This window comes from Grammomys surdaster, unplaced genomic scaffold (assembly GCF_004785775.1).
Source record: "Grammomys surdaster isolate TR1022 unplaced genomic scaffold, NIH_TR_1.0 126198, whole genome shotgun sequence".
In the NCBI taxonomy this organism is placed as follows: Eukaryota; Metazoa; Chordata; class Mammalia; order Rodentia; family Muridae; genus Grammomys; species Grammomys surdaster.
The window spans coordinates 3045504-3072146 of NW_021621003.1; the positions used below are offsets into that span (position 1 = coordinate 3045504).

General features: G+C 42.8%; 1 protein-coding gene across 1 annotated transcript in view; it reads left to right on the forward strand.

Annotated features, from left to right (window-relative positions):
• Positions 1-26341, forward strand: part of Gch1 (GTP cyclohydrolase 1) — a 32785-nt gene extending 6444 nt beyond the window's left edge. The window contains exons 2-6 of the mRNA XM_028758651.1: positions 14252-14361; positions 16749-16804; positions 21849-21880; positions 22931-23015; positions 24372-26341. Coding sequence (XP_028614484.1) covers positions 14252-14361; positions 16749-16804; positions 21849-21880; positions 22931-23015; positions 24372-24498 — 410 coding nt within the window. The 3' untranslated portion in view covers positions 24499-26341. The remainder of the gene's footprint in view (positions 1-14251; positions 14362-16748; positions 16805-21848; positions 21881-22930; positions 23016-24371) is intronic.
• The last annotated feature ends 302 nt before the right edge of the window (positions 26342-26643 follow it).

Consider the following 26643-nt stretch of genomic DNA (forward strand, 5'->3'; position numbering starts at 1 on the left):
CACAGACACACATACACATACACACACACATACACACACACACACACACACACACACACACAGACATATACATACCAGTTCATCTTTTTTTTTTTTTTTTTTTTAATGAGACAGGGTTTCTCTGTATAGCCCTGGCTGTCCTGGAACTCACTCTGTAGACCAGGCTGGCCTCGAACTCAGAAATCCGCCTGCCTCTGCCTCCCAAGTGCTGGGATTAAAGGCTGCGCCACCACTGCTCAGCCTGCCCAGCTATACCAGTTCATTTTAAGGGATGAAAAGTCAATGAATAAACACGAATACATAGCTCATTTAAATCTTGACTCACTAATAATTTCTGTTAATTTTGTTAGTGAATTATTAGATAGAGCTTATTTGTTGCCAGAAAGAGCACTGTGAATGAAGAGGGAATAAGAATGCTGTTGCTACAGTAGTTTATGTAGATCAGAGCTGTCATGACGAGAGGAGAAAAAATCAGAAATGGGCAGGTAAAGGTACTGCATGCAACACTGGAATGGCAAACAAGCTTGCCTGTTGTGAAGACACACCATGACCAAGGCAATTTATAAAGGAAATTTAAATGGTGGCTGTATAGTTTCAGAGGGTGAATCCATGACCATCATGGAAGTGAGTGTAGCAGCAGGCAGGCAGGCAAGGTACTAGAACAGTAGCTGAAAGCTTTAATCTTATTTTCCGATTGGAGGCAGAGAGAGGGGGAGGGGGGCAGGCAGATGCTGAGAAAGAGATTGGGCCTGACATGGGCTCTTAATCTCCAAGCCTATGCCCAGTGTCACCTTCTCCAACAAGGTTACACCTCCTAATCCTTCCAAAAAGGTTCTACCAACTGGGGACCAAGCAACTGGAGACCAAGCGTTTAAACATGAGCTGATGTGTCTGCCGGGTGAAACATTCTCATTCAAACCACTACCACAGCATTGGTACTGATACTAGTTTCTTAGGCTGCCAAGAACAATACCACAGTGGGGATTTAAGCTGGGGATTTTACAGCCCTGGGTGCCAAGTCTGAAAATGAACCAGCAAACCCTAGATCCCTCTGAAACTGTACTGGAAACTTTCCATGCCTCCTCCCAGTTTCCGGTTGTAGAACTCAGTTCATGTTCCCTGGTTTGAAGCTATCACTCGCTCCAGCCTCTGCCTCTGTTAGTGTCCTTGCTTCTGTCTTGTGTGGACACTGCTGATGAAAGATTCTGGTTGCAGTGTGTCTCATCTGGATTTGCTGAGTTATACCTGCACATCACTGTGCCTAAGAAAATCATATTCAGAGGACCCAGATCTTCAGCAGGACTTTCTTGGTAGGGTACAATTCAACCCAAAGCAGTACTAAATATTTATTCATAAGATTAACTGGGAATTTTACTAGTGTTTCTATTTATTTGTTTGCTTGCTTGCTTGTTTATTTTGAGACAGTGTCTCTCTGTAGCCCTGGCTGGCCTGGAACCCACCAGCCTCTGCCTCTTGAATGCTGAGATTAAGGGTTTGTACCACCAGGTTTGGAGGCACTTAAAGTTTTTTATTGTCTTCCAGGCATAGGGCAGAGTGCTGAGAATACAAGAAGTGAAGCTGGATACGGTTCTTGCTCTCCCAGGAGGGCCTTTAGAGGAAAGACCAGTCACGGGGAAGAGAAATGTGACTGTAGCCACATGGTGCAGTGAGCCCTTAGTAAGGGCACTTGGTTAGTTCTGGGAGATGGCACCATAAAGGGTCACTTGATGTCTTTGCCTGCTGACTTTGAGCCCCCCTTGAGTCCTTGACAGGTGTCACCTTGCTTTATCTTCATAATAGCCCTAACAAACGTGCAGTATTCCCATGTTGTAGACAAGGAAACTGAGGCACAGGGAAGACTTGCTCCAGATGGTGACTGACAAGCATCCAAGCTGAGAGGATCAGGAGTGTCAGTGTGATGTGGCTTTCAGTCGATGGCAGTGTGGTACTAATTTACTTGGCCTTCTTCTTTTCCTTTGTGTTTTTTTCTGCTGTTTGCTTTGTCTGGCTCTAGAAACTCCTACACCCTGGCATCTCTCCAGGTTTGCATTTGCAGTGTCCTTTGGTAATTTGAGTTTAGTGTTTCAGTGAATAAGGCTGCAGTACCAAAATTGACCAGGAGAGGGCTGATGTCTAATTACTGGTTTTGAGATTAGAAATCTGGATTACATGGATCCTAATTCCATGTTATGTGAGGGAGATGTTTCTGACAGGTGTAGATTCTCCACCGAGTCTGTGGCAGTTACACTCAGGAACAACCTAGGGTGAGGTAGTTGGGATTATCTGAACTATCTGGTAATTTTGTTATACTTAATTAAGGCCAAGGATATACTAGAATTTTGTTTTACAGTAGAATACTTTCAGAACAAAAGAGGACTGTAGGCATTCCTGTGTGAATCCTTAGCAACTTGTCTCATACACTAACTGATGGACTTGATGTATACTTGGATTTGTTTCAGAAAGATAGACCATTCAGTGCTTTGTCTTGTTGGGATTATGCATTTAAAAATTATCTTTAGAAGCTTTATTTATTTTTATTTTTGGGGGGTGTGAGTGTTTTGTGTGCCTGCCTTCTCTCTCTCTCTCTCTCTCTCTCTCTTTCTCTCTCTCTCTCTCTTTCTCTCTCTGTGTGTGTGTGTGTGTATGTGTGAGCACTCACAGAGATCAGAAGAGGGTGCTGGAACTGGTGTTACAGTTGGTTGCTAGCCACCATGTGGGTGCTGGGAGCCAAACCCAGTCCTCTGGAAGTGCAGCTGGTGCTCTACTGAGCCATCTCTCCAGCCCAGAGTTACAGATTTTAAATCTCCTTTATTGTAAAGAGTTCCAAGCATGCATGAGAATAAACTGTGCTCCCATCATGCAACCTCGGGGACTGTCAACATAGTAGGTCTGTCCTGCTTTGCCCCTTCCTGCCTCACAACCTTTCTTCATTGAAGCATCTTACAGCAAGTCCCTGATGTGTTATTATTTCATTACTAAACATTCTACTGATCTCTAAAATATAAGGATTTGAAAAGTAATTTATACTCACACGTGAAGCTGGCCACAGCCCTTATCATTCAGTCTGTAGCAAGTGCTGCAGTTTCCATTCTTTCACAGGCTTCTTTGTATTAACTGACCTTGATTTAAACAAAATTCCCACATTATACTAGGGAACTCTCCTTAAGGATCTTTTTTTTTTTTAAAGATTTATTTATTTATTATATATGAATACACTGTCACTATCTTCAGACACACCAGAAGAGAGCATTGGATCCCATAGCAGATGGTTGTGAGCCACCATGTGTTTGCTGGTATTTGAACTCAGGACCTCTGACAGAGCAGCCAGTGCTCTTAACCACTGAGCCATCTCTCCAGCCCCTCCTTAAGGATCTTTTATGCATATGAGTACATTGTCATGTCTTCAGACACACCAGAAGAGGGCATCAGATCCCATTACAGATGGTTGTGAGCCACCATGTGGTTGCTGGGAATTGAACTCAGGACCTCTGACAGAGCAGCCAGTGCTCTTAACCACTGACCTATCTCTCCAGCCCCATCCTTAAGGATCTTCTAGGTGTCTCACATTGACTATTTAGGCTCTATTAAGTTGCTGAAGCTGCCCATTAGTCATGCAGTCTCCCACTTCAGCCTTTATTTTATTCCCAAGAGTTAGTCTATCGTGAGCCCTTTATTTCTTGTATTGCACTGATTATCAGATTGAGAGGCTTGCTCGTCTCTCAAACCAAAAAAGTGTAGGCAAGACCAATGCATAGTAGAAGCATGTGATTCTGTCTGGGGAAGCTAAATGTCTTCCGTTTCTAACATTAAGCCTTAAGTGTCTCAGCCAATCTTGTCAATTACAGAGTTTCCAGCCAGCCTGTCACTTACTTATTTAGGATCTGTTGGTGACTGCCTAGATCTGGCATTTACTCGAAATGATCTTTGGTCCTTTAATTTTAAATTTATTAGTTGGAATTCTAAGCAGGGTTCTTGTGTCCCTTTAAAAAGGGGCCCATGTAACTCTGGCAAAATTTAAAAGTATGTGAATCTTTAAAACATAAATAAAGCTGTGGTTTTAGATGTGTTTAGTTCTGTAATAGAAAACGACTTGATCATGGCTTAATCTAGAAACCATAAAGTATGACTAACATAAAAACTTCAGGATTTTCATATGTTGAATACCATCACAAATGGAGTCAAGTGATAGACGTGGAAGAGGCATTTATCACTCATCCTGGGCAGTGGGCTGATGGTCATCCAAGATGAGGTGCTGGGAAGTGATGGGAGAAACGTGAGCCACACGACTGGGAATCGGCAAAGCATCGAAAGAGAAGGCTCTTAGTAAAGGAAATCCATGGGCTCCACAAACACCAGGAAACATAATTGACCTCCCTTTTGAAGAGAGGAACACACAAGTCCTACATAGAGATACATTGTTCTTTGTTGGACTGACAAACAAACATACAGAAATTTGATACTATATTTTGAAACTACAAGAAAGCATGATGCATATATTCAAGGTTAGGTACTGTATGGAAGTGACTTAACTATCCATTGTCTTACAATTAGTGAGGAAGATGGGAGAGGATTGAAGTGTTCAGCCGCAGCACTCCACAGTTGTCCACTGAGCAGTGCTAGTGTCGGGCACCAACCCCTGTAGAATCAGTTCATGTGTAACTTTCAAGTCTTCTGAAAGGTGATAATCTGCTATTGACAGGAAGCCTTGCCAATAGCAAACAGATTAATACACAGGTTATGTGTTATGTATTCTATGTAGGAAAAAAAAAACTAAAAGATCATTTTTACCAGGTTATGCAGAGAGGAACCACGCGAGATTAGCAAAGTCAAGCCAAACTCATTGCAGTAGCAGTGAGAGGCAGCTGTGAAATGATGCTAGTTCCACAGTTAATAGGTGTGTGATGTCAGACGTTGAACCGGGGGCCCTGTGCATGCTAGTCAGTTGCTCCTCCACCTGGTACCTGGGACAGTGGCTTTCTCTGAACTTGCAGCTCGCTGATTGGCTAGATGGCTAGCTAGTCCCTGGAAATTCTCCTGCCTCTGTCTTCCTGTTAGAAAAATATTTAATTTCAATCCACAGTGTCTACTCCGCCTTTGATCATTCAGTTACTGGATAAATGACACACACGACCTTTATATTTATAAGCCTTTACTAATGCTGGACAGATGTCTACCCTCTATGCTATTAACATCTATTTCCTACTGATAACCTCGAGTAAGTACTTACATAGTTTTTTTTTTGTTTTGTTTTGTTTTTTTTTTTTTCTTTTCGAGACAGGGTTTCTCTGTGTAGCCCTGGCTGTCCTGGAACTCACTCTGTAGACCAGGCTGGCCTCAAACTCAGAAATCTACCTGCCTCTGCCTCCCAAGTGCTGGGATTAAAGGCGTGTGCCACCACTGCCTGGCTAATGCTTGGATTTTCAAATAAATTAAAAAATACTGTGAAAGCCACTGCATGTAGCTTTAGCTCAGAGAGAGCTCCAGGTTCATCTCACCATCCAATGTATGTAGAAAATGGCAAGAGTATGAACTATAGCCAATCCTGTAATCAACCCTGCCAGCCAGCTCCTCCTGAAACCTCCATGGCAGCTGTCCTGCAGACTCGGAACACTACTCCGCACAGCCCTTAGCAGACTTGTTCAACTGAGACCAGCTCCTCAGTGGACTGCTCAGAGCTCATCTATTCCAGTATGTTGCTGGTTCTGTCAGCCCAGTTGCTTCTGGTCCTCCACTTAGCACCGTGAGACAGACAGTGGATCAAGTCCTGCAGCAGCAGCTGCTGTGGCGATTCTTGATGTTCACACTGCTTCCCAGTAAACATATGCTGGAGAAGTCCTTGGTCCACAGCAGTGTCTTAAAGCACAATTTCCATGCAGCAGCCAAGAACCTTGGACTGCTTCCAGGTTGGCATCTGTCCCCCATGGAGAGCCAAAGCAAAAGTTGGGTGAACAGTTGTTTTTCTAATTAAAGTCATACACCCAAGTCTTGCTGGTAAGGTCACTGGTGTGTTGTTGGGGGTTGGTGACTCAGAACCACTTCGTATGCGCCAGTCTCAGCCTCTCCAGTCTATGACTGATGGGTATTCTGCAAGCCCTTCAGCTGAAGAAGCTGTCCAGGAAGGAAGCAGTGAGAAGCACCAAGGTGCTCGCTGTTAACATTGATCAGGGACCGCGGATGGAAATGCATGCTTCACCGCAAAAAAATATCTAAACACCAAAATGTAAACATTCGGAAAACTTTGCAAGGTATAAAATAAAAAGGAAAAGAAACTTTAACTCTTAACATCCCAAGCAAAGCCCAGGTCTGGCAAACACTGCAAGTCCTAGATTACTTGACTTAAAAACAGTAAGCTCCCACAAAAAATAATAAATATAAGAATAACACAAATATTTAATATACTCTGGGAAAAAGCATTTTCAGCAAAATACAAAAATTTTAAAGCATTTGTTTATTCAAGTTTAATTTTTTTACTATAGAATAACTCATCATGGCTTCCTTCCTCCTCTCCTCCTTCCCCCTCCTCCCTCCCTCCCTCCCTCCCTCCTTCTTCTCTTTCTTTCTTTCTTTCTTTCTTTCTTTCTTTCTTTCTTTCTTTCTTTCTTTCTTCTTAGAGTTTCACAATGTAGACTGGGCTAACCAAAAACTCGTAGAGACCTGTGGGTCTTCCTGCTCTAATGGACCATCGCTGATACAGGACACGAGGGCAGTGCGAGTAGGGAATGGGGTTGGGGGTGGTATTTGGCAGCCCTGTGAGTACAAACAGTGAATAAACCACACTGAACCCGCAGTCAGTAGGCAGATCAACTTTACTTAGGGTGATTCAAGGCTTATAAAGATTTAGAGGACTGAGGGTAGGGACATCCAGGTTGGGCAAGGTCATTGGCTGAGGGCTTAGGGTATCTGGAACACCTCATCAGCATGGAGAAGCATTTCAGGAAGCTCAGGTCTGGCTGACAGGTTTTGTCAGGAGAAAGAAATGGGTCCTATGAGGCAACATGACATCCCTCAGGTAGAGATGTATATGGGGGGCTTAGAATTCCCCACACAAGGTCAGAGAAGGAGATGGGAGTCTCCCATATTGCACTGAGCCCAGAGGCTATCTGGTCATGGTGGACTTTGTTAATTAGCAAAGTTTACCCACATAGTCCCACCTGCCTCTGCTTCCTCAGTGCCAGAAGTAAAGGCATGTGCCACCACTGCCTGGCTGCAGTTCTGTTTCAAGTACCAGATTTGATAACGATTAAGGAAACGTTATAAGGAAATGTAATTTGGATTATAAAATTCTTGCTTTCATAAAAGTTCCTCTGTATTGTAGGAGCTTGAGGCTGGGTCAGCTTCTTCAGAGGGTCCCTGATGAACTCAGCTGGATGGTAATATATCAGGGAAGCAGAGGTGGTAACGATAGGAGATTGGGGCCGCCTAGACTCAGGTACTAAATACTGGGAGAAGACAAATGAGGGCCAGGCAGGCTGCCTAGAAGGGGCTTGACAACTCAGTTCTAGGTTATGAACCCTAAAACTTTCAAAGCAAAAGCCTTGAGGTTTCATGTAATGTTGTCCAACTATCCATTGTGAGAAATAGTCCAGTGTGAGAAACAATGACCAAGGTTATTCAAACTCAAGACTAAGAGAACTCTGACTATGTAGACAGTCATTATGGCAAGACCATATACATACACACCACTGAACGTGCCCTGGAATTAGAAGTAGGTGCGTATGCAGTTCTGCACCTCCCTAGACTTCAGCATCACTTACATGTATTGCAGTGACTCCACAAGACTGTAATGGAGCCCTGCTGATCAGGACAACCACTACTGATGTGTGTCAAGCTGCTGTGCTGTCAGTAGGTGAAGAGCATAGCCATACAACAATGAGACGCACCAATCCTTGACTGAGAGTAAGCCTCTGCGCTTCCGGATGGCTTTGTTAAACTTAATTGTTGTTTCAGGGTGTGCTCCCGCTTATTCACTGTGGAAGTCTTTTCTGTTGTACCTGCAGAGTCCCCCCCCTTCTATTTGCCATTCTGTTAATCTGTCTATGCTTTAACCTTGTGTTTACTTTGTCATGGTCTTAACAATAGACTGTATGTATAAACACCCAAATATGTACGCCATTAACATCATGTAATATGTGAGTGTACAGTAAGTTGTGTGAGCATGCTCCACTGTATTCATGCAGTAATAAACTGCTTAATGATTCGTTTTGCAGAGCATTGCCCTATGCTAACCAGGCATGGGGAGATGAGGCCAGGATACATGAGACTCTATTTCCAAAAAACAAAAGCATGTTCCCATTATTATTATTATTATTATTATTATTGGTTTTTTTTTCCAAGCCAGGGTTTCTCTGTGTAGTCCTGGCTGTCCTAGAACTCACTCTGTAGACCAGGCTGGCCTCGAACTCAGAAATCCTCCTGCCTCTGCCTCCCAAGTGCTGGGATTAAAGGCGTGCGCCACCACTGCCTGGCCTCAACTAGCTTTATGATTACTGATGCTGTCCTCCTTTTCATTTTATACATGGTGGTAATACTGCCTTACCTGACCTTCTAGAAGAATTAAGAAATGACATGCTCCAGATTAGTGATGTCAATCTCTAGCTGTTTGATGTTCTTGTTTGTGACCCTTCAAAGGTCTGAGTAGTATAAGTTCGGAGTAGTATAATCCAGCATCTGGATTAGAACTTCTAATAGCAGACATCACGGGTGATTCATTTTTACCTGGAAAAGAAAAAGAAGGGGATTCTCAGGGAGATTTCTCTTCCGTGGATGTAAATTGTTATTCATCATGTTTATGGTTGGGCCTGGCTTTGTGGGGTATCTTTTTTTTCATTAATCTTTTTGGTACCCGGTTAGCTGTGCCTTCTGTGGTATCAGACAGGCATATCAATCCTCGGCCCCATAAGGGAATTGGGTCTGGGCCATTCCCTTTAAGGGTAAGAGGGTCTATCCCTCGTTTTGCTGTCTGAAGAGACCTCCTAAAATCACAAAGATCCTTATTGGACTTGATTTACTCTATTACAATAGAAAAGGCTGTGTACAGCTCTTGACTGTGTACAGCCCTTTAAGAAGAAGATTGCCTTTACATAGACAAGACAAGGAGGGTTAAAGAGAGCATGAAATCGGTAGTGAAGGCCCTAAGAAAAATCAGAGAGAGAAAGAGACAGATGAATGCTGGTACAAGAATTGGTTTTCAGCCTCTCCAAGGTTGTCAACCCTATTTCCTCCCATCTTGGGACCATTATTTGGGTTCTTTTTGCTTTTTTCTGCTGGTCCCTGGCCCTCAAATAGGCTGACTAACTCTGTGAAACAACAGATAATTTGGTAGCAAAACCTACTTAGATATATTATCATAAGTTAGCTATGGAGGACCACGAGACTCAAGATGAGGTTGTTACTTTATACTGGGTGTTTCCAAAACCCATCTCCACCCAACCTAAAAGGGGGGACTTCTGCCCCTAGACCAAGCAGAGAGGGGCCACCCAGAACCCCCTCTGACAGGCGATCTGAATTCTTGCTTAGGCTGCAAGGCTAAGCACTGCAAGGGAATATAAATAAAAGATAAAAATATCTTTCTGGGTTCCCTGAGGGACAAGCCTGACTGCATAGGGGTTGATGTCAAAAGTATCCCCTCTCCAGGAAAAAGACATCGGAACGGGTATGGCCCTCATGCCTCACTGGACAATGACAGGGGGACTGGAGCCATTACAAGGTCCCCTTCAAATACTGGAGGTCAGGCCTCTATCCCCGCCTTCGCAAGTTTAGAATTGCCACAGCCCTTCTATACTTAGAGAAGGGAGATGTCAGGGGCAGCCCTGCTTACACACTGAAGGCCTAAAATCAGTCATAGGCCTAAAATCAGCAATAGGCCTGTCACACATGTATGCTAACACCAAGTCTTGGGTCTCAGTGGAAAAACATTGAAACAGATGGCTATAAGCTAATGCAAACAGGCAGCTTTTGTGGAAATTTGCAAGTCTGAGTAGCCATAGACCTTGTTAATGGGTAGCCTTGGCAGACAATACCAACTTAGATAAGGACAAGCGAGTCATAGGCAGAGTCATAGTGACTTGTCCCCTGAACCTTCACCCAGCCGATACCCGGTTCTGAAGATATCTGTATTCCCCCTGAACACCCACACTCCAGTGTCATTCCCTTCCCCACATCCTGCCTTTCTATGTTTATAACCCCTGTGTGAATGAATTACGATTTAAGAAAAAATAAATTATACATAAAAAAAAGAACGCAAAAAAAAAAAAAAAAGAAATGACATGCTCTGGGTTGTGTTGCTCCCGCCTGCCTGGGCTGCATTGTTCCTTCCCCTTATCTTTCTCTCTAGACAGGATATAAGCCCTGCCATATCTTTCCTGTCCTTCAGATGGATGTTCATTCAAGGCTCCAAAGCCATCTTTCATCAGGTTTGCATGCTGGAAGATGAATCAAGTATCACACCCTGGCCTTGAAGGCCATTCTTGTGCCCAAAACAATGATGGTGGTAAAAAGCAAGATAGTTCCCATGTCTTTCCCTTTTGTCCTTTCCCCTGGCAAAACATGTCTCTTTGTCCTAAATGTACATACACATTTGAGCAGGAACATGTAGGAGATGCTAAGGTTTAGGTAGCAGCAGAGATGCTCGACACCAGGCACTCTCTGTGGGGTTGGACCAGCATCTTAGAGTCTCAGAGCTTTTCAGAAGTCAGATTCTCAAGCCTACCCTGACCTACAGAGACTGTGGATGGGACCCAGCAATTTGTGTTTTAACACAACCATGGGAGAGGTCTGACATCTTTGCTTCAGAAGATGTTTAGAGAGCATCACATGTGTGCCTTAACTGTATTTTCAGGAGGGGTCCTACTGGGCCAGAGGCTTGAGGGATGGCTGCTCAGCCATGTTGCTTCATTGCTTAACATTGACAAGGGCAGTGGTGGTGTGGACAGACCAACGTCAGGAGACTGCTCTGGTTTCCTTTGTGGTTGTGACTAACAGGCAGTAGGAAGGAGGATGCTATGAACCCCGTTTCCAGGGTTACCTTCTTGCTGCTGATAGCAGGCAGGAAATTAAAACAATTTGTGATAAGGCTTTGTTCTTATTATCCACAGATGGCAGCTTTCAGATATGTGGGAGCAAACCATAAAGTAAATAAAGCAGGGAACCTTCATTATTGAAGAAAACTGACTTGGTGAGGTCTAGTTTACAGTCTGGGTTCATTTTAATGAAATGTGATACAGGTAACACAGTAGTGTCAGTTCTACACAAAGCATTAAGCCTTCGGAGGACAGTTAGGCTTCTCCTTGGTTTGAGTATATAAACATATCAACTCAAAAGTCAAAACTACATCGCGTGGCTGGGGAGATGACTCAGTGGTCAAGAACATTGGCTGCTCTTCCAGAGGACGCAAGTTCAATTCCAAGTACTGCTAACTCCAGCTCTAGGGGATTCGGTGTCCTGTGGTCTCCAGGCTTCTGCATTCACATGTGCATATACCCCGTCCCCATACACATAATTTAAAGAAATCTCTAAAAAATTGTCAAATTCATTTCATTCCTAGCTGTTTCCCCTTTTTTTTTCTTATTTGTAATCCCTAAGTAATTATTTTATTAGGCTTGTGATTTAGCCTTCCATCATTTCTTTTGGGGGATAAATGTTTACGCCACACAGGAGACTGCATATTGCATTATAATAAAAAATAGTTAAATTTGTTAAGGTATAGCTGACCTCTCTCTCTCTCTCTCTCTCTCTCTCTCTCTCTCTTTCTCTCTCTCTCTTTCACACACACACACACACACACACACACACACACACACACACACACACACACACAATCAACTAGCTACAAGGTGATGATAGGGCCACCACCAAATTTCCTCCCTGTCAATTTGCACTTCCGCTCTCCCCAGCCCCTGAAAGCCACCTAACCTCCCCACCCCAATACTATACTATACTTTGGCCTTTCCTAGAACTTCACACCTAGGGCAATAGTGTGTCAATTGGCTGTCTCTTCAAACTGCACAAAACTGAGCTGAGAAGACTGTTATGCCAGGAGATAGAGCCTTCTCAGACACTGATGCATATGTGATCTGTCGTTGGCTGCGTGTTGCTGGCCATGCACGAGAGGAGCCTTTTGTGTTTGTGACTTTATGCCACACAGAGACCGAACATACTGCTTTGTGTCTGCAGTTCATTGTCTTTCACTGAGTTAGACTCCATTGTTTATACACAGCAGTTCTTGGACATCATCCTTTTTTTAAATTTTGAAGTAATTTTAGACTTATGGCAAAATTACAAAGACGGTACAGAGGGTTTTTTTCATAGTCCATCTCTCCAGCTTCTACCCCAGATGCCTCCCATGCCCATGGTACAGTTGCTAACACTTAAGTCAATATTGGCATAATGATGTTAACCAACATGTTTATTCAAATTCTGATTTTAGTTTTAATTGCACTTAGCTATCATAGTTCACTAATCTCCTCTACTCTGACAATTTTATGACTCTTTCATGTTTTTTTATGACCTTAATGAATTTTCAAAAGATTACCGATGGAGCCATGCCTGATGGTACAATCTTATCATCCCAGTTACTTGGAAAGCTGGGTTAGGCAGATGATTGGTTCAAGTCTAGCCTAGATAGCTTAGCCCTTATCTCTAGAGAACTCTACTAAAGTGATCTTATAGTCTAGCCTGTTCCTCACATTGTGCCTTGCCTAAGGTCCAACAGCCAGTTAGGTCCTGCTTAGCCTAGCTTGAGGTTGACTCTAATATGTGTGTAATTGTGAGAAGTTGGAAGATTTCCTTTGCCAGAGAAAATGGATGCCTGGCATCCCCTGCTCTCTTTAGTTTATTTAGAAACATTGTTTTATTTTTATTCTCATATTTATACTCTCATGTTTATTTCTCATATGACCAAGAATTTTTGTGAGCTGTCCATAGCCTTATCACGGTACTGGAGAAATCCAGGGTACTTCTGGGAACACCAAGGAGCTATATTTAAACTGCTTTTAGAAATGCAACCAAAGGTTAGGGCAGAGTATTCTGCATAGGGGACCGTTGTCAGAGAAGAAGCATTTACTTAGAGAATGACAGAGCTTGTCCCTGCTCCATTCTTATCCCTGTTGGTCTGTGTTTAAACCCTGCACGTGTCCATTCTTGCTGGCCACAGTAGTGACTCTCCTGCCACTCAATCCAAGGCGATTCCAAGTGGCCTCATGAAAACAGAGGTTTCTGCATGACTCAGTACCTGAGCCCCTGAAGGTCAGGCAGTGGGGTGGGCATTTGTACATCTCTGTGACTCATAGCCTGTCTTTCCAAGGGGAAAATTGCTGTGGGCAGCTGCAAAGCCATGCTCATCCCCCACTCTTGTCTTCTTGTACTGTGTGGGTTGAGTATTCCCCAGATCCTTGAAGTTCCATACTAGCTAGCTGTCTCAGTGTTACCTGGTATTCCAAGCCGTGAGATCAGGGTTTTCCTGTGCATGTGTTTGTTCTATAAAAGTGAGGAAATCTTCTCATGTGGCAATGACACCTGGCACTTACATAGACTGTTAGGGCATCTACCAGTTTGTCAACACCATGGCTATATCACAGTGATGGCTGTGGCTTATATCCCTTTATCTTTCTGCAGCCAGGGCAGGGTGCTCTTGCTGTCACAGAATGTTAAAGGACTCAGTGCTCCCTTGAACATCCTCTGGGTAACCTTCTCCCTTGCAGATGAGGAAGGGACCGTTACTAAGTGCAGCCTTTAAACATAAGGCATCTTGTCTGACTGTCTCTTGTCTGCCTGGCCATATGTGTGAGGTTCACAGCTTACATGACTGCTGCCCCCTAGAGAGGCATACACATGCAGAATATAGGATTTATTTCTTTAGGAAGGCAACCACTTAGAGTAAGTCTGACATTTCCTCTGATAATTTGGAGAATTTTCCCAAGTTTACAGGATCTTTGTACATCTCTGTTAGGAACTGTGATGGTGGGAAGAGCAGCCCCCGTCTCCACCTCCACACACAGCCGCTCACTTTGTCATGCCCCCTCCCCTCCTTCCCCCCAGCTCATGATACAAATGCATTTGGAAGTCTGCATTTCTCCTGAAACGTTGTCCAGAAGATGTTTTATATCAATTAAGAAAAAGAGGCAGCTTGCTTAGAAAGGAAAATAAACTAGTTTTCACTTTTATTTTCTTAATGTTTCGTAAGGGTTTAAAAATATTTACAGTCCTTTTGTATTTAACCTAAGTGGTTTGTGGATTTGTGTTTTCCTGATTCCAGATGTCCTGAATGATGCTATATTTGATGAGGATCATGATGAGATGGTGATTGTGAAGGATATAGATATGTTTTCCATGTGTGAACATCACCTTGTTCCATTTGTGGGAAGGGTAAGTCCTTCTTATTAATATAATTATTAAATTATTATCTAATAATTTAAGAAAGTATAATGAAAATCTTAAGTTAGGACAATTGTATTTCAAACTGTCAACTGATTCTTGATAGTCTCAGTATTTGCAGTCTATACAGGTAATTTTTGACTATCAATTTTGACTAACCTAATAATTGGAAATTTAAGCTGGGCAGTAGTGGCACATGCCTGTGATCCTAGGAAACAAAGGCAGGCAGATCTCTGAGTTCGAGCCCAGCCTGGTCTATGCAGAGAGTTGTGAGTTCCAGGACAGCCAGAGCTACAAAGAGAAACCCTGTTTCAAAAAACTAAAAAGAAAAGGAAATTCAAAAAGCAAACAAGTCAGATGATGGCATATGCCTATAACATTAGCAATCATGAGGTGGAGGCAGGAGGATGAAGAGTTTGGGGCTTGCCTATGCACATAGACTTTGTCTTGAAAACAACTCCCAAAGATGGCCCACCAGACCTTTCCTCTTTAACACCCTGTGTGTTGGTTGGGACAATGAGGTTGAACTTGCATACTTTAAGGGTGGTTCCTGCTGCTCTGAAAAGCGTTGCCCTCTATTTTAAACGAACTGCTTGCTCCAAGGTCCATGTACACAGAGCATGACATTGTGACCCAAGCAGGGATGACGGCAGAGTTTCTGGAGCCAGAGGTTATGGTATTAGTGGATTTAATTGGATTCTATCCCTTTTTATATTAGGGAGAGAGAATCGAATCCAAGCTAGATAAGTCAGAGTTGTCATTAGATGCACCTTTGAGGACATGAATATTTACAATAGAGATGTCCTGTTATATATACCAACTCTCATAATAGTTTAATTCTACTTTGACTCTCTTATTAATTTTCCAATAGGAGACTTGTAGGGTATAATATGAATATTTAATATTTGCTTTGTTAAAATATTTTATTTTCTTATAGTTGGAAAACAGAAACGGTACAATGTATGAAGATGTGTTTATTTTTGTTGTTATATATTATTGCATTGTACAAACCACAATTCCCTTCACTTGTTTTCTTTTCTTGCTGTTAAAAACAATATGGCCTGATCCGGGCATGGTGGCGTACACCTTTAATCCCAGAGGCAAAGGCAGGTATCCACCTGGCTTATATATCAAGTTCCAGGCCAGCCAAGGTTCTTATAGAGAAACTCTGTTTTGAAAAGCCAACCAATCAAAACAAAACAAACAACAAAAACCGCAACCAACCAACCAACAACCAAGGCTGCCCATGTATCTAGGAGTGGGATTGCAGGTCATAGATATGTCTATATTCACCCTGCTCCCTGCTGGCCTTCAGCCCTGCAAAGGAGCATGTGGGAGCTATCAATATTTTATATTCCAATAGCATTTGGTACTTCCCTCTTTAGTATTTAGTGCTGTCTGTCTGTCTGTCTGTCTGTCTGTCTGTCTGCCTGCCTACCTATCTACACGTCTATTACCTATCTAATCTCTGCACACTTTTTAAGAACTTTTAATTGATTCTTTGTGAATTTCACATCATTCAGCTCAATCCCATTCATCTCCCTGTCCATCCCTTTATATCACCCTCTGTCCTTGCAACCTTCCCCCCAACAAAACAAAACAAACAAACTAACAAAGAAACTCACAAACAAACAGAACAAACAGAATCCTGCCATGGAAGCTGTACTGTGTCATGGATGGTGTGTCGCACAGTATACCCTTTTGCCCCAAATAGCTTAACTTGCAAATGTTCATTGCAATGAGGTCTGGTTGGAGGCCTCTGGCTTCTGCCACACTATCAGTACTGGATCCTCATGGGGACTCCTCGGGCATTCCTCTGTTGCTCTGTGCCATCAAGATCCTGCAGTTTTGGATCTGAGGGACCTACCCCTTCACACACTTCAGCAGAACTGGGTGGGGTGGATGTTGGGTTGGGCTAGCTCAGGGCCCTGCATCTGGGCTAGGGTGGAAGCTGAGTTAGCCCTCCAGCATGCCTGGGCCTGCTCCATGGAATAACATGGAATAACATCATTCATCTGTACAGTCGCTGCCATTTAAAGGAGTCTCCCTGACTATACTGTGATGTTGTGTGCCCATTTTTTTTTCCTTATTGAGTATAGTTCTTCTTGACAGGCTTTTAGATTTGAATCAAGAATTTTACCAAGGCATCTTACAAGTTCACTTTTAATTTGTCATTTCAGTAACAAGTATGTTCTTAAGGAGTTTCTTCATATGATTTGAAAATATGTATGGAATTGCTTCAAAGGTTTTAAAGATACATTGTCACTGTAATAAACTTAACTTGAATGTATGCTACGGCCTTCTTGTATCTGTTTGTGTTGTTATGAAGTGCTTTCTGTGTTTTTACTTAGCTGATAACCTCTCCCTCTTCCCTGAAGGTCCATATTGGTTATCTTCCTAACAAGCAAGTCCTTGGTCTCAGCAAACTTGCCAGGTCAGTATGAGGTTTCTAGAATCATTCCTGTTTGCCAAGACTCTCAAGATTTCTTCCAGGTTGGAAAGATGGCTCAGTGGTTAAAAGCACTGACTGCTCTTCCTGAACACCAGGGTTCAATTCCTACCACCCACATGGCAGCTCACAACTGTCTGTAGCTCCAGGGTCTGACACTCTCACACAGTTGCATGCAGACAAAACACCAGTGCACAAAAAATAATTTATAGTAAAGATTTCTTATTTCTACCTGTATGGATCTAACCTAGAAGTTATAATGTACTTGCATAGGCAACTCTAACACGGTGTCTTTGCCTTTTTCCACAGTACCTGTTCCTCTTTCTCCCCAAGCCCATTACTGACATATGAGCTCACAACTTTCTCTATAGAGTTTTGCCTGGTCTTTTCACCAGGAAAGAATATAACCAAGATTGTCCTCCTGTGCCCCTGAGTCATCATTTACTCCATAACCCCACTGGGTCACCCTAGAAACCATCTCTCATACTGTCAGTCATTCAACAGAGAGTGGTCTTCAAGGTCTTCAGAGGCCTGGGGGTATGGCTCAGTGATAGAGCCATTCACTTGCCCAGATTGAATGAGGCCCTGGGCTTGAGCCGTGGCACCAAAGAGAGGATGCTTGTTGCACAAACACAGTCATAGGTGCAGTTTTCTCGTGTTCTCTTCCACCAAGAATGTTAATTTTGCCTTTATCATGGGAATTCTGGCACTGTTGAGACTGTAATAGACAGTCTATACAGGGAAGACTGAGTCAGTGATGGATTCCAGACTAAAAGAAGTATCGCAGCACTTTAAGCTTAGGTATGGTCTTTTTACTTTCCTCTCTTTGGTGCCAAGGCTCATCTTGGTTGTCCTTTCCTGGTGAAAAGACCTTAAATAGTTAAATCTTCTGTGAAGCATTACAAAGAAACTGATTGTTAGCATGAGGATTTGCCATTGTGCTAATAGGATTAAAATTTAAGAATAAAATGGAACACCAAACCAAGGCATTGGGTGTTCAACTACCCATTTCTTTTAAGAAATAAGAATGCTTAGAGATCAAGGAGTAATAAAGAAAGCCATGTCCTAGTGAACCTCACTGTTCGTTTTAATCTTGTGTGAGCCGTTTGTTGTCTGCTTGCCTTTAAATGCATGACCTTTCCATTCCAGTGAAGTCAAATATCAAGCAGGAAAGCCTCAACTCACAGGAAGATACCAGAAGTGATTTCATTTGGTTCTAGTGGAAGTCTAGAGTAAACTCAGACCAAAAAGCTGTATGTTTTCTTGCCTTAGAACAATTGAATGAATATAATTAAATCTTGGATTTAGGATTGTAGTTCCTGGGTATTGAGATACCTGGCTTGGAAGAACTCTCCAGGTCAGCTACTGCCATGGCCGGAGAGAAGCAGACAGCACCCCCCTCTTAGAGGGGGAATGGGATGAGGTCTCTGCAGCCACAGAAATATCCACCCTCATACCCAAGGCCCCACGTTCAGACCAAAGTGCACGAATAGGTTTGCCTTAAGTTCAGAGCAACTGTGAACTGTGGTGTGCCCAGGCAGAGGTGGAGGGATGTACAGATTCCTAAGTAGGGAGAAATCCTAAGATGTGGCTAACACTTAAAGAAAGGCAAACCAGAAAGTGGGAACAAGGCACATTCTAGTGTGTGTAGCCAGATTGATTACCAGAATTAGGCAATTTAACCCAAGGGTGGTGAGGAGATATTGTGAAGTTGGCTTTGGTTACAAAACAATTAAAGACACTATGCCTAACATTACATCTTTCTTTTAAAATATTTTAAAGACTTATTTTATATCTGAGAATATTGTGCATGTGTGCATGTCTGTGCACTACAGGCATGCATGGTGCCCATGGATGCCAGAAGAGGGCATCAGATCCTCTGACACTGGAGTTACAAATAGTTTTAAGACACCATGTGGGTGTTGGGAACTGAACCTGGGTCCTCTATATGAGCAACTGGTGTTCTTAACCACTGAGCTATCTTTCTGGCTCCTTAACACATTTGGCTTTTAAAGTATCTTGAAATTTCTTGACATCTTTTAGTTTCAAAAGCCTCCCAGCAAGGCAGATCTTTGAGTTCAAGGCCAGCCTGGTATATATAGCAAACTGTAGGCCAGAAAAGGCTACACATCGAGAACCTATATCAAAAAAGGGCTACATTATATTTCTTTGACTGGCCATTCATTTGCCTAGCTTTTCAACACAGGTAAATATAGTTTGCAGTCTGAGACAGTTGTCAAAAGTGGGGAGAGTTTGGTGATGAATTTTTAAAAGCATAGTCATATTTATGCACAGAAAACTTAGCAGTGTACATTTAACCCAGTTCAGTGGTGAGTTCTTTAATCTTTGTCTTTTCCAGTAAGTACAAGTGGTGTACTTGTTTGTGTTTGTGTGGCTTCAGGCTTTATTCTATGTTTAAATCTCTGTTACATCTTGATGTATTTGGGACCAGAAAAAAGGAAGAAGTCCTTCATTGCTCCTGGGTGCTCCTTGCCTCATACAGCTTGCCTTCTGGTTGACAGGTGCTTTCCCCTTCCTGTCCTCGCTGCCACCCATGGCTGCCACCCACGCTGAGCCTGAATCTTCTTCCTCCTGGGTTGTGTATTAAGGTCCCGACTCTGCTCTGCATCTTCTAAGGGTCCTTGATTCTTCTGCTCCAGTGTTCTTTCTCAAGTCCAGATTTAATTATACTGTCCCTTTTATTACTACCCATAGCTTTTAAGACAAAATTCGAGTTCTTTGGAATAATTGAAAAGACCCCAGAGAATAGAAGTTATAAGTCCAATAAGTTGAAATACTCAATAAGAGATTGTTGGGGGTCTAACTGACTGAGGGGTCCATTCTAATATTTTGAGATGAGAGCATATGTTTCAAAAAGATAACCTTAAAAGCCCCAAAAATCTTTGTTCTTTTTGAGACAGAGCCTTACTCTGTAGTTCAGGCTAGCCTAGAACTCACGGCAGTCCTGTTACATCAGCATCCTGAGTACTGGCTTTGCAGGAGTCGATCACCATGTCCAGCAAATTTATGAATCAGTTTTCATAGCTGAAATAAGGATACAGTACATCGAAAGCCCGTGAACATAAGTGAAAGGGAACTCAGGTTAGTGTTGTCCTGGGAGTGCTCAGAGCTGTTCCGTGAATAGTCCTTGTTGACTAACCAAAACAATCACTAATTTTTGATGTATTCATATATTCTTAGAAGAGGCACACACACAAACCTGGCTTCTGTTGTCTGCATTGTTCTCAGCGTTGCCTTTACAGTTCCCACTCCAGCCCATTCAGCTTGATGGCCTTTCTAGCCCAAACCTGGTCTCTGATACTGGTGTTTTGTTTTATTTAGGATTACTACTGCTGCAATGAAACACCACCACCAAAAGCAAATTGGGGAGGAAAGGGTTTATTTCATCTTAGGACATTTAGGTCACACTCTGTCACCTTAAGGAAAAAAGGGCAGGGAACCTCAAGGCAGGCACCTAGAAGCAGGAACTGAAGCAGAGACTGGAAGAGTGCTGCTTAATGCATTGATCCTAATGACTTGCTCAGTGTGTTTTATTACTATTCAGGACCACCTTTCTAGAGATGACACTGCTTCCAAAGAGCTGGACCCTCCAACATCAAACATAGTCAAGAAAATACCCTATGGACTTGCCTATGGGCCAGTCTTATGGGGACTTTTTCTCATTTACAATTTCCTCTCCCCAGATATTTCCAGGTTTATGTCAAATAATACACATGCTTCTTAGTTGAAAAATGGATGGATGGATGGATGAGCTCTCTGAGCACAGGGAACATGTTTGGCACATGACTACATAGATACTCATTGACCTTCTGTCAGTGATCCACTCCATGCTTCCTGCTGGGAGTGTAAGCCAAGGCCTCGTACATGCTAGGCAAGTAGTCCACCACACTTCTACATCGTCAGAAGTGTGGGTGGTGCTCAGGATATGAGAGTAACCCATTATAAGAAGCAAGCAGATTAGATGGAGAAAAAGTATATCTGACATTCCTGTTAAGATGTGGAACGAAACACGGACACCCAGTATTACCTGCATTTGTCTAATATGCCATGTTCAACTTTACTTAAAATAATGCTAGAGTTTTAAACTGTAAACCAATGACATTAGTATTTGACAAACTAATCACCTAAAAATCAAACCCAGAAGTAATATATAAAAATTTAGCCCAGTAGCTGTTAACTCTAGTCTACATCTTATAACTACTGAGCCCAAGAAATAGAATGACTCCTGCCACGAGGGATCTCCAGATTGGGTGGTAAATGTGCTGTTATTCATGTAGCTGATATATGCATGTTAGCTGAAAAGGAGGAGCTTGCCAGAGATGTGTATAGGTGTGTGTGTCCTCAACTGTCTCATAGAAGTGACTGTTAAATGAGTCCAAATCATGAGCAGACAGTAATGTTCTAAAGAAATATTCTGTCCTGCCAATTGCCAGCCTCACGTGGGCCATATTGCCACCTGTCAGGCTTCACTGTAAGGCCTGGAGCCTCTTATATGGGAGAGCATTAACCCTGTGAAATACTTACGTAAACCTTTCGTGAAGAAAGGCCTGAAGAAATCTAATCTTCTCTAATCTGATTACTCTAATAGATTTAGCTGGTTCAGTGGTTGACCTACTATTAATTAACAAATAGCCTTTTTATTTTTAACTTGAACTTTAAGCTCTGATAAAACAATGATTAATTAGAGAGCCTGAGATTCAGCCTGAAATTGATGACTGGGGGGTGTCAAGATTTGTTACTCCCCTGTAGTTATGTCTTTCCTAAGTGAACTCTACACTTGGGGGGGGGGGGGCTTGTTAGTTCTCCCTGTGACTCTTTAGGGACATGGGAGTGGGGCTGGGGTGTGACAGGTGCTCTCTGCCTGAATGCTGCATCCCTTGCTGCTTCCCAAAAGTCACCTCCCCTGCCCACGTCCCACCATCGCTGCCACAAAGTCCTTGTCTCATGAGGACGCTTTGGTGAATTCATTTTATTAAACATGTGACTAAGGAAACCATTTCTCTTCTAGGATTGTGGAAATCTACAGTCGAAGACTGCAAGGTGAGCACAAGCTTTACTCACAGAAGATATTCCCTCACAGAGCAAGTCTATTACAAATGTAATAAATGTGATACAGGAATTGCCCTCTGAGGGAGGTCCCAGAGACTTGTGTTAACCCTGTAGAGGAAGCCCTGCCACGCTTTCAGGCTCCTCCCATGCCTATGCATGTATCGACATTTTCAAATCAGATCCTTTACATTTAAACAAAAGCGGGCTCCTATGTAATCAGCCTCACCGGCCTTCCCATTTCCTGTTCACTTAACACACCTTAAACAACTCCCACACCTCCCACTCCTAGTCAGGTGGCTGTTTCAAGTTCCATTGTATGAACTAATCCACCAGCCAATCTCTGCTCCGGGAGACATTTGGGGATTTTGTTAGTTTTCTGGCATTGGCATGATTCTGAGGACTTTTTTGTATGTATTGAAAGACAAGTTGTTTTTGATGCCATAAGAAACTGATACACCCATTTAAGATCAGCACTCGGGAGGCAGAGTCAGGTGGACCATGAGTTCGAGGCCAGCCTGGTCTAAAGAGAATTTCAGGACAGCCAGAGCTATACAGAGAAACTGTCTCAGAGGGGAAAAAAAGAGAAGAAACTGAATTATTTGGGTTCCAGCTTTTTTTGTGTGTGTGTGTGTATCCTGGTGACGCTCCAGCATTGGTTCTCAACAGTCCAGCAGTTCGCTTCCATGCTCATAAACGCTACTACAAGGTAATTAATTCTTTGCCCCACTCAGTATCTATGGAGATCCTTGTGAGCCTGTATCTGTTCTTGATGCTGGAGGAAGAGATGCCTGCTGTTCTCATACCTTCCCTGCAGTGGTGCCCCAGGGAAGGGTTTCTTCAGGGCCTGTAGTGCTCATGAGGAAACTGACCAGGGACTTAGCAGAGAGAATAATCTCAGGGAAAGCTATCTTGTCTTAGATATTAAATCCCACAGAAGTCTGCTTTGTAAGATCACAAATATTCTAGAGGCAAAAAACAAAACAAAACTCTTCCGTCTGTTTGTGTCTGGCCTTTAAACCTACCTTTTTGTCACATCTTCAGTTCAAGAGCGCCTCACCAAACAGATTGCGGTGGCCATCACAGAAGCCTTGCAGCCTGCTGGTGTTGGGGTAGTGATTGAAGCGACGTAAGTCCAAACCCTCCTTTGATAATGTCTCAGCAGTATCAACACCAACCTCTGCCTTTAGTGTCGCTCGGCTCCTCTAGGACCAAATAACGCTGCTGACTGAGGAACTAGGGATAGGAAAGATTTTGGTTTTGATTTTAATCTTATTTGAATCCTGTGCATGTGTGTCTGTGTGCGTGTATCCTGGTGATGTTTGTGGAGGTCAAAAGAAGAGTTACAGACAGTTGTGAGCCTCCCAAAATGGGTCCTGAGAACCAAATTCAGGTCAGTTGATGTTCCCTTAGTCGCTGAGCCATCTTCCCAGCCCCTAGCTATTCATTTTTTCCTCTTGTGAGAATGTTGGAGCTCTTTGAGTCGTAAGCATCATTGTAGAAGTCTGTGCAGTCAGCAGTATTTTTGCGTCTTGCCCGTTTCCTTAGCTTTTTTGTGAAGATGCGTTTGTTAAATATAAAAAAAAGTAAGAGTTGGTAGAAAGGGCAACTGAAGATGCTGTTTATAATAAGAACAGATATTTTCTAGTTTTCAACTTGTTAACTGAGGTCTTAGTAAACATAATCACTGCTGATGGGGCCCACACGGTGTCTTGATAGCAGAGTAGACGGCAGTGTTTAGATGGGGTTACCTGTGACTCTGCCGTTCCATGTGAGCAATTCTTTTGGATCCCACACTGGAGTGACAGCGTGTGGTGCTTGTCTTTCTGTGTCTGCCTTCACCTCATGTAATGATCTCCAGACACTTTTAGACTGAGTTATGAGAGTCACAAACATGGTATAGGACATCCCCTTTCATGCTATGGTGGTCCCCAAGCTCTGGCCTTGGTATGCTGTCTGCCTTCGCCATGTTGCTTAGACTCACTGAGCACGTTTACCTGCATTTGCTGGCAAGATCAGTGTCAGTGAACATCTCTCTGGACACCCTTGTTGGTACAATGGCATCATATCATGGTCCTGAGGGTAGATCAAGCCCTCTCTGAATTTATTTTAATTCAGAACTACATGCAACCACTCAGCTGGGAAATTCCAGGAAGTGGTCCTGACTATAGCCCATCTATTGGTCAGTATTAAATATTTAATAAAAATTGCTTCAAAATTGGAAGGAAAAAAAAAGTATGCGTTCTTTCACCCAGGAAGAAAATTCTGCTTTTCCCTTCAGGTCGGATGTATCAAGGACCCAACCATGAATAGGAATAAAAGCAGTATGAGATAAAATGATTCAAGGGAAAGTTTAATGTTTTCCTAAGGCGATGTTTTGATACTCTTGTGAACTGAGACTAATCTTTGCCCTGAGTTTTATTTAACTGAAATAAGTGTTATATATACTCCTGTCTGCCTTTAAACCAGCTCCATTTTCTTGTAGACACATGTGCATGGTAATGCGAGGTGTGCAGAAAATGAACAGCAAGACTGTTACCAGCACCATGCTGGGTGTGTTCCGAGAAGACCCAAAGACTCGGGAGGAGTTCCTCACACTCATCAGGAGCTGAACGTCTGTGTGCCAGCCCTGGTGTGCAGACCCCACTGCTGCCAGCGCTATCTGTCTTAATCGTCCATTCCAGTTTCAGTTGGTACACTTGTAAACTTTAGTTCTCACTATGAATTGTATTTAATAATTATTTATATGTATGTCAAATAAAGGTGATCAACTAAGGGGTGGGCTTCTGCTTTGTTCTTGCCACCTTCTTAGTGGCAACATTAAAGTGAACTGCCAGGAATATAAGGTATACATACTGACTGCTGCCATTCAGTGTCCCCAGGGATGCTGGGAAGGAGGAAGCTCATGCATTTGGTTGAAATGATCATTGACTCATTAGTGGATGGCACTGGACACTCAAGGAGCTGTGGCCACGGTGCTGTTTTCTGCCTCCAGTGGGCATAGTATAATATTGAAGTGCTGGAGGCGATGGGTACAGAGAGCATTGCCCTCAGTGTTCAGAGACCCACAGACGCCACTCTGTTTTGATCATGTATGTGAAGCTACCAGGATCATTTTCTTCTTGATATTTATTAACTGTCCAGCTATAACACTAGTCTCTGAGGGAAGGTGGCAGGATATCTATCTTTAATTTTTCTGTGAGTTAAAAACACAAAATTTTCACCTTTTATATTTTGAAATTTTGAGAAGGAGGATTCCTTCCTGCAGTAGTGCATGTCAGCATAAGTGCATTTAGAGGGTTGACTCTGTGCCTTGGTGAGAATATCACACCATTTGGAGTGTAGGTACTTTGCCGTCTTTTCGGACAGCCATTACTTCTTAAGTTTGTAAGTACCCACTCTGCACATTGCTGATTTCCAGTTAGAAGTTCTTGGTAGTTTACTTTGTCTATTCCAAGGAGATACTTCAAAACATTTTCAGAAACTTTGTATGAAGTATTTGTGCAATTATTTCCAGGATCTTTTGGAACTGCCTCTCAGTCAGCTCTGCAGACTCCCAGCTCCTCTGAACTGCAAGGAGCGTAGGGTGGTGAGGGAGGCCGGGAGCTGTGCCCACTGCCCTGGACAAGCCGGACTGTGGCTGTTGGTGTCTGTGGAGATGCACAGGGGAAGTGTGGCTTAGTATCATTTTCTTTAAATGTCCTCCTTTAAATGGGGCAGTGAGGGCCAAGTTAAATCACAGAGTTCTTGCTCCCCTGCACAAACATGACCATAGCTGTTCCAATGAAGAGTTCTCCCGCTGGCTGACAGTGCTCTTTAAATGTATTCCTGTGCTCCCATCTGCCACTTGGACACCCATCAGCTTATGATGAAGCAAGAGCTGGGTCTTAATTTTATTATTATTATTTTACCTCTACCTTTTCCTAGCACTTTCTATATTTAGAGTTTCTAAAGTATAGTCAGGTTGGTTTTGAGTTAACTTTGAAATCTAACCCGATAGCAGTGTTAGCCAGATTTGCTATTTAGACATTTCTAGGTAGAATGCTAAGTACTTAACTCGAGTTTGGTATTTTAAAGTAAAACAAAACCAGTGTGACTTGATTTAGAGGACCAAAGAAATTGTTAGATATACCTTCGTCTTTTTGAGGGGTGGTCATTTGTATTCCTTCTGAATGACCCTGTCGGGTCATTCTCTAGAAGCGTTCTTAACGAATGCCTGACATCTCTAGGCTGTGTTCTCATCAGTGTCTGTGTAGGCGTCGCCTCGTCTGTCTCAGTCTGGTCTGTAGCACTTTAAAGTTACCTTCTCACATCCTTGATGCTGAGACCATTTGGGGAGTTTTTAAGAATCTGATGTATTTAAATATACTGTTCAATTATACTGTTTGGATTTACTGTGTGCATATGTGTGTTACTGAAGTTGGTTCTATTTAAATAAAGTGTTTTAATTTTGTTCTTGTGGATGTTTCTCAATCACCAGTCAAAGTACATCATATCAATTAATTTGATGATTTTGGTTCTGTATTAACTAAAATATCCATCATGAAGGCTTTGTTCATCCAGTAAAGAGTACAAATCTCAATGATGCCATGTAGGCCAAGACTTCGGTAGTTTCTCTTTAGTGTGTGATTGGAGTGTTATTAACTCTATCCTCTTGCTAGAAAGGGAAAGGGAGGCCTCAGAGTAGCAGCAGCCTCCTGGGACAGGCAGGGGAAGGAAGTGGCCAGGAGCAGGAAGTGGAAAGAGTTTGCTCTCCT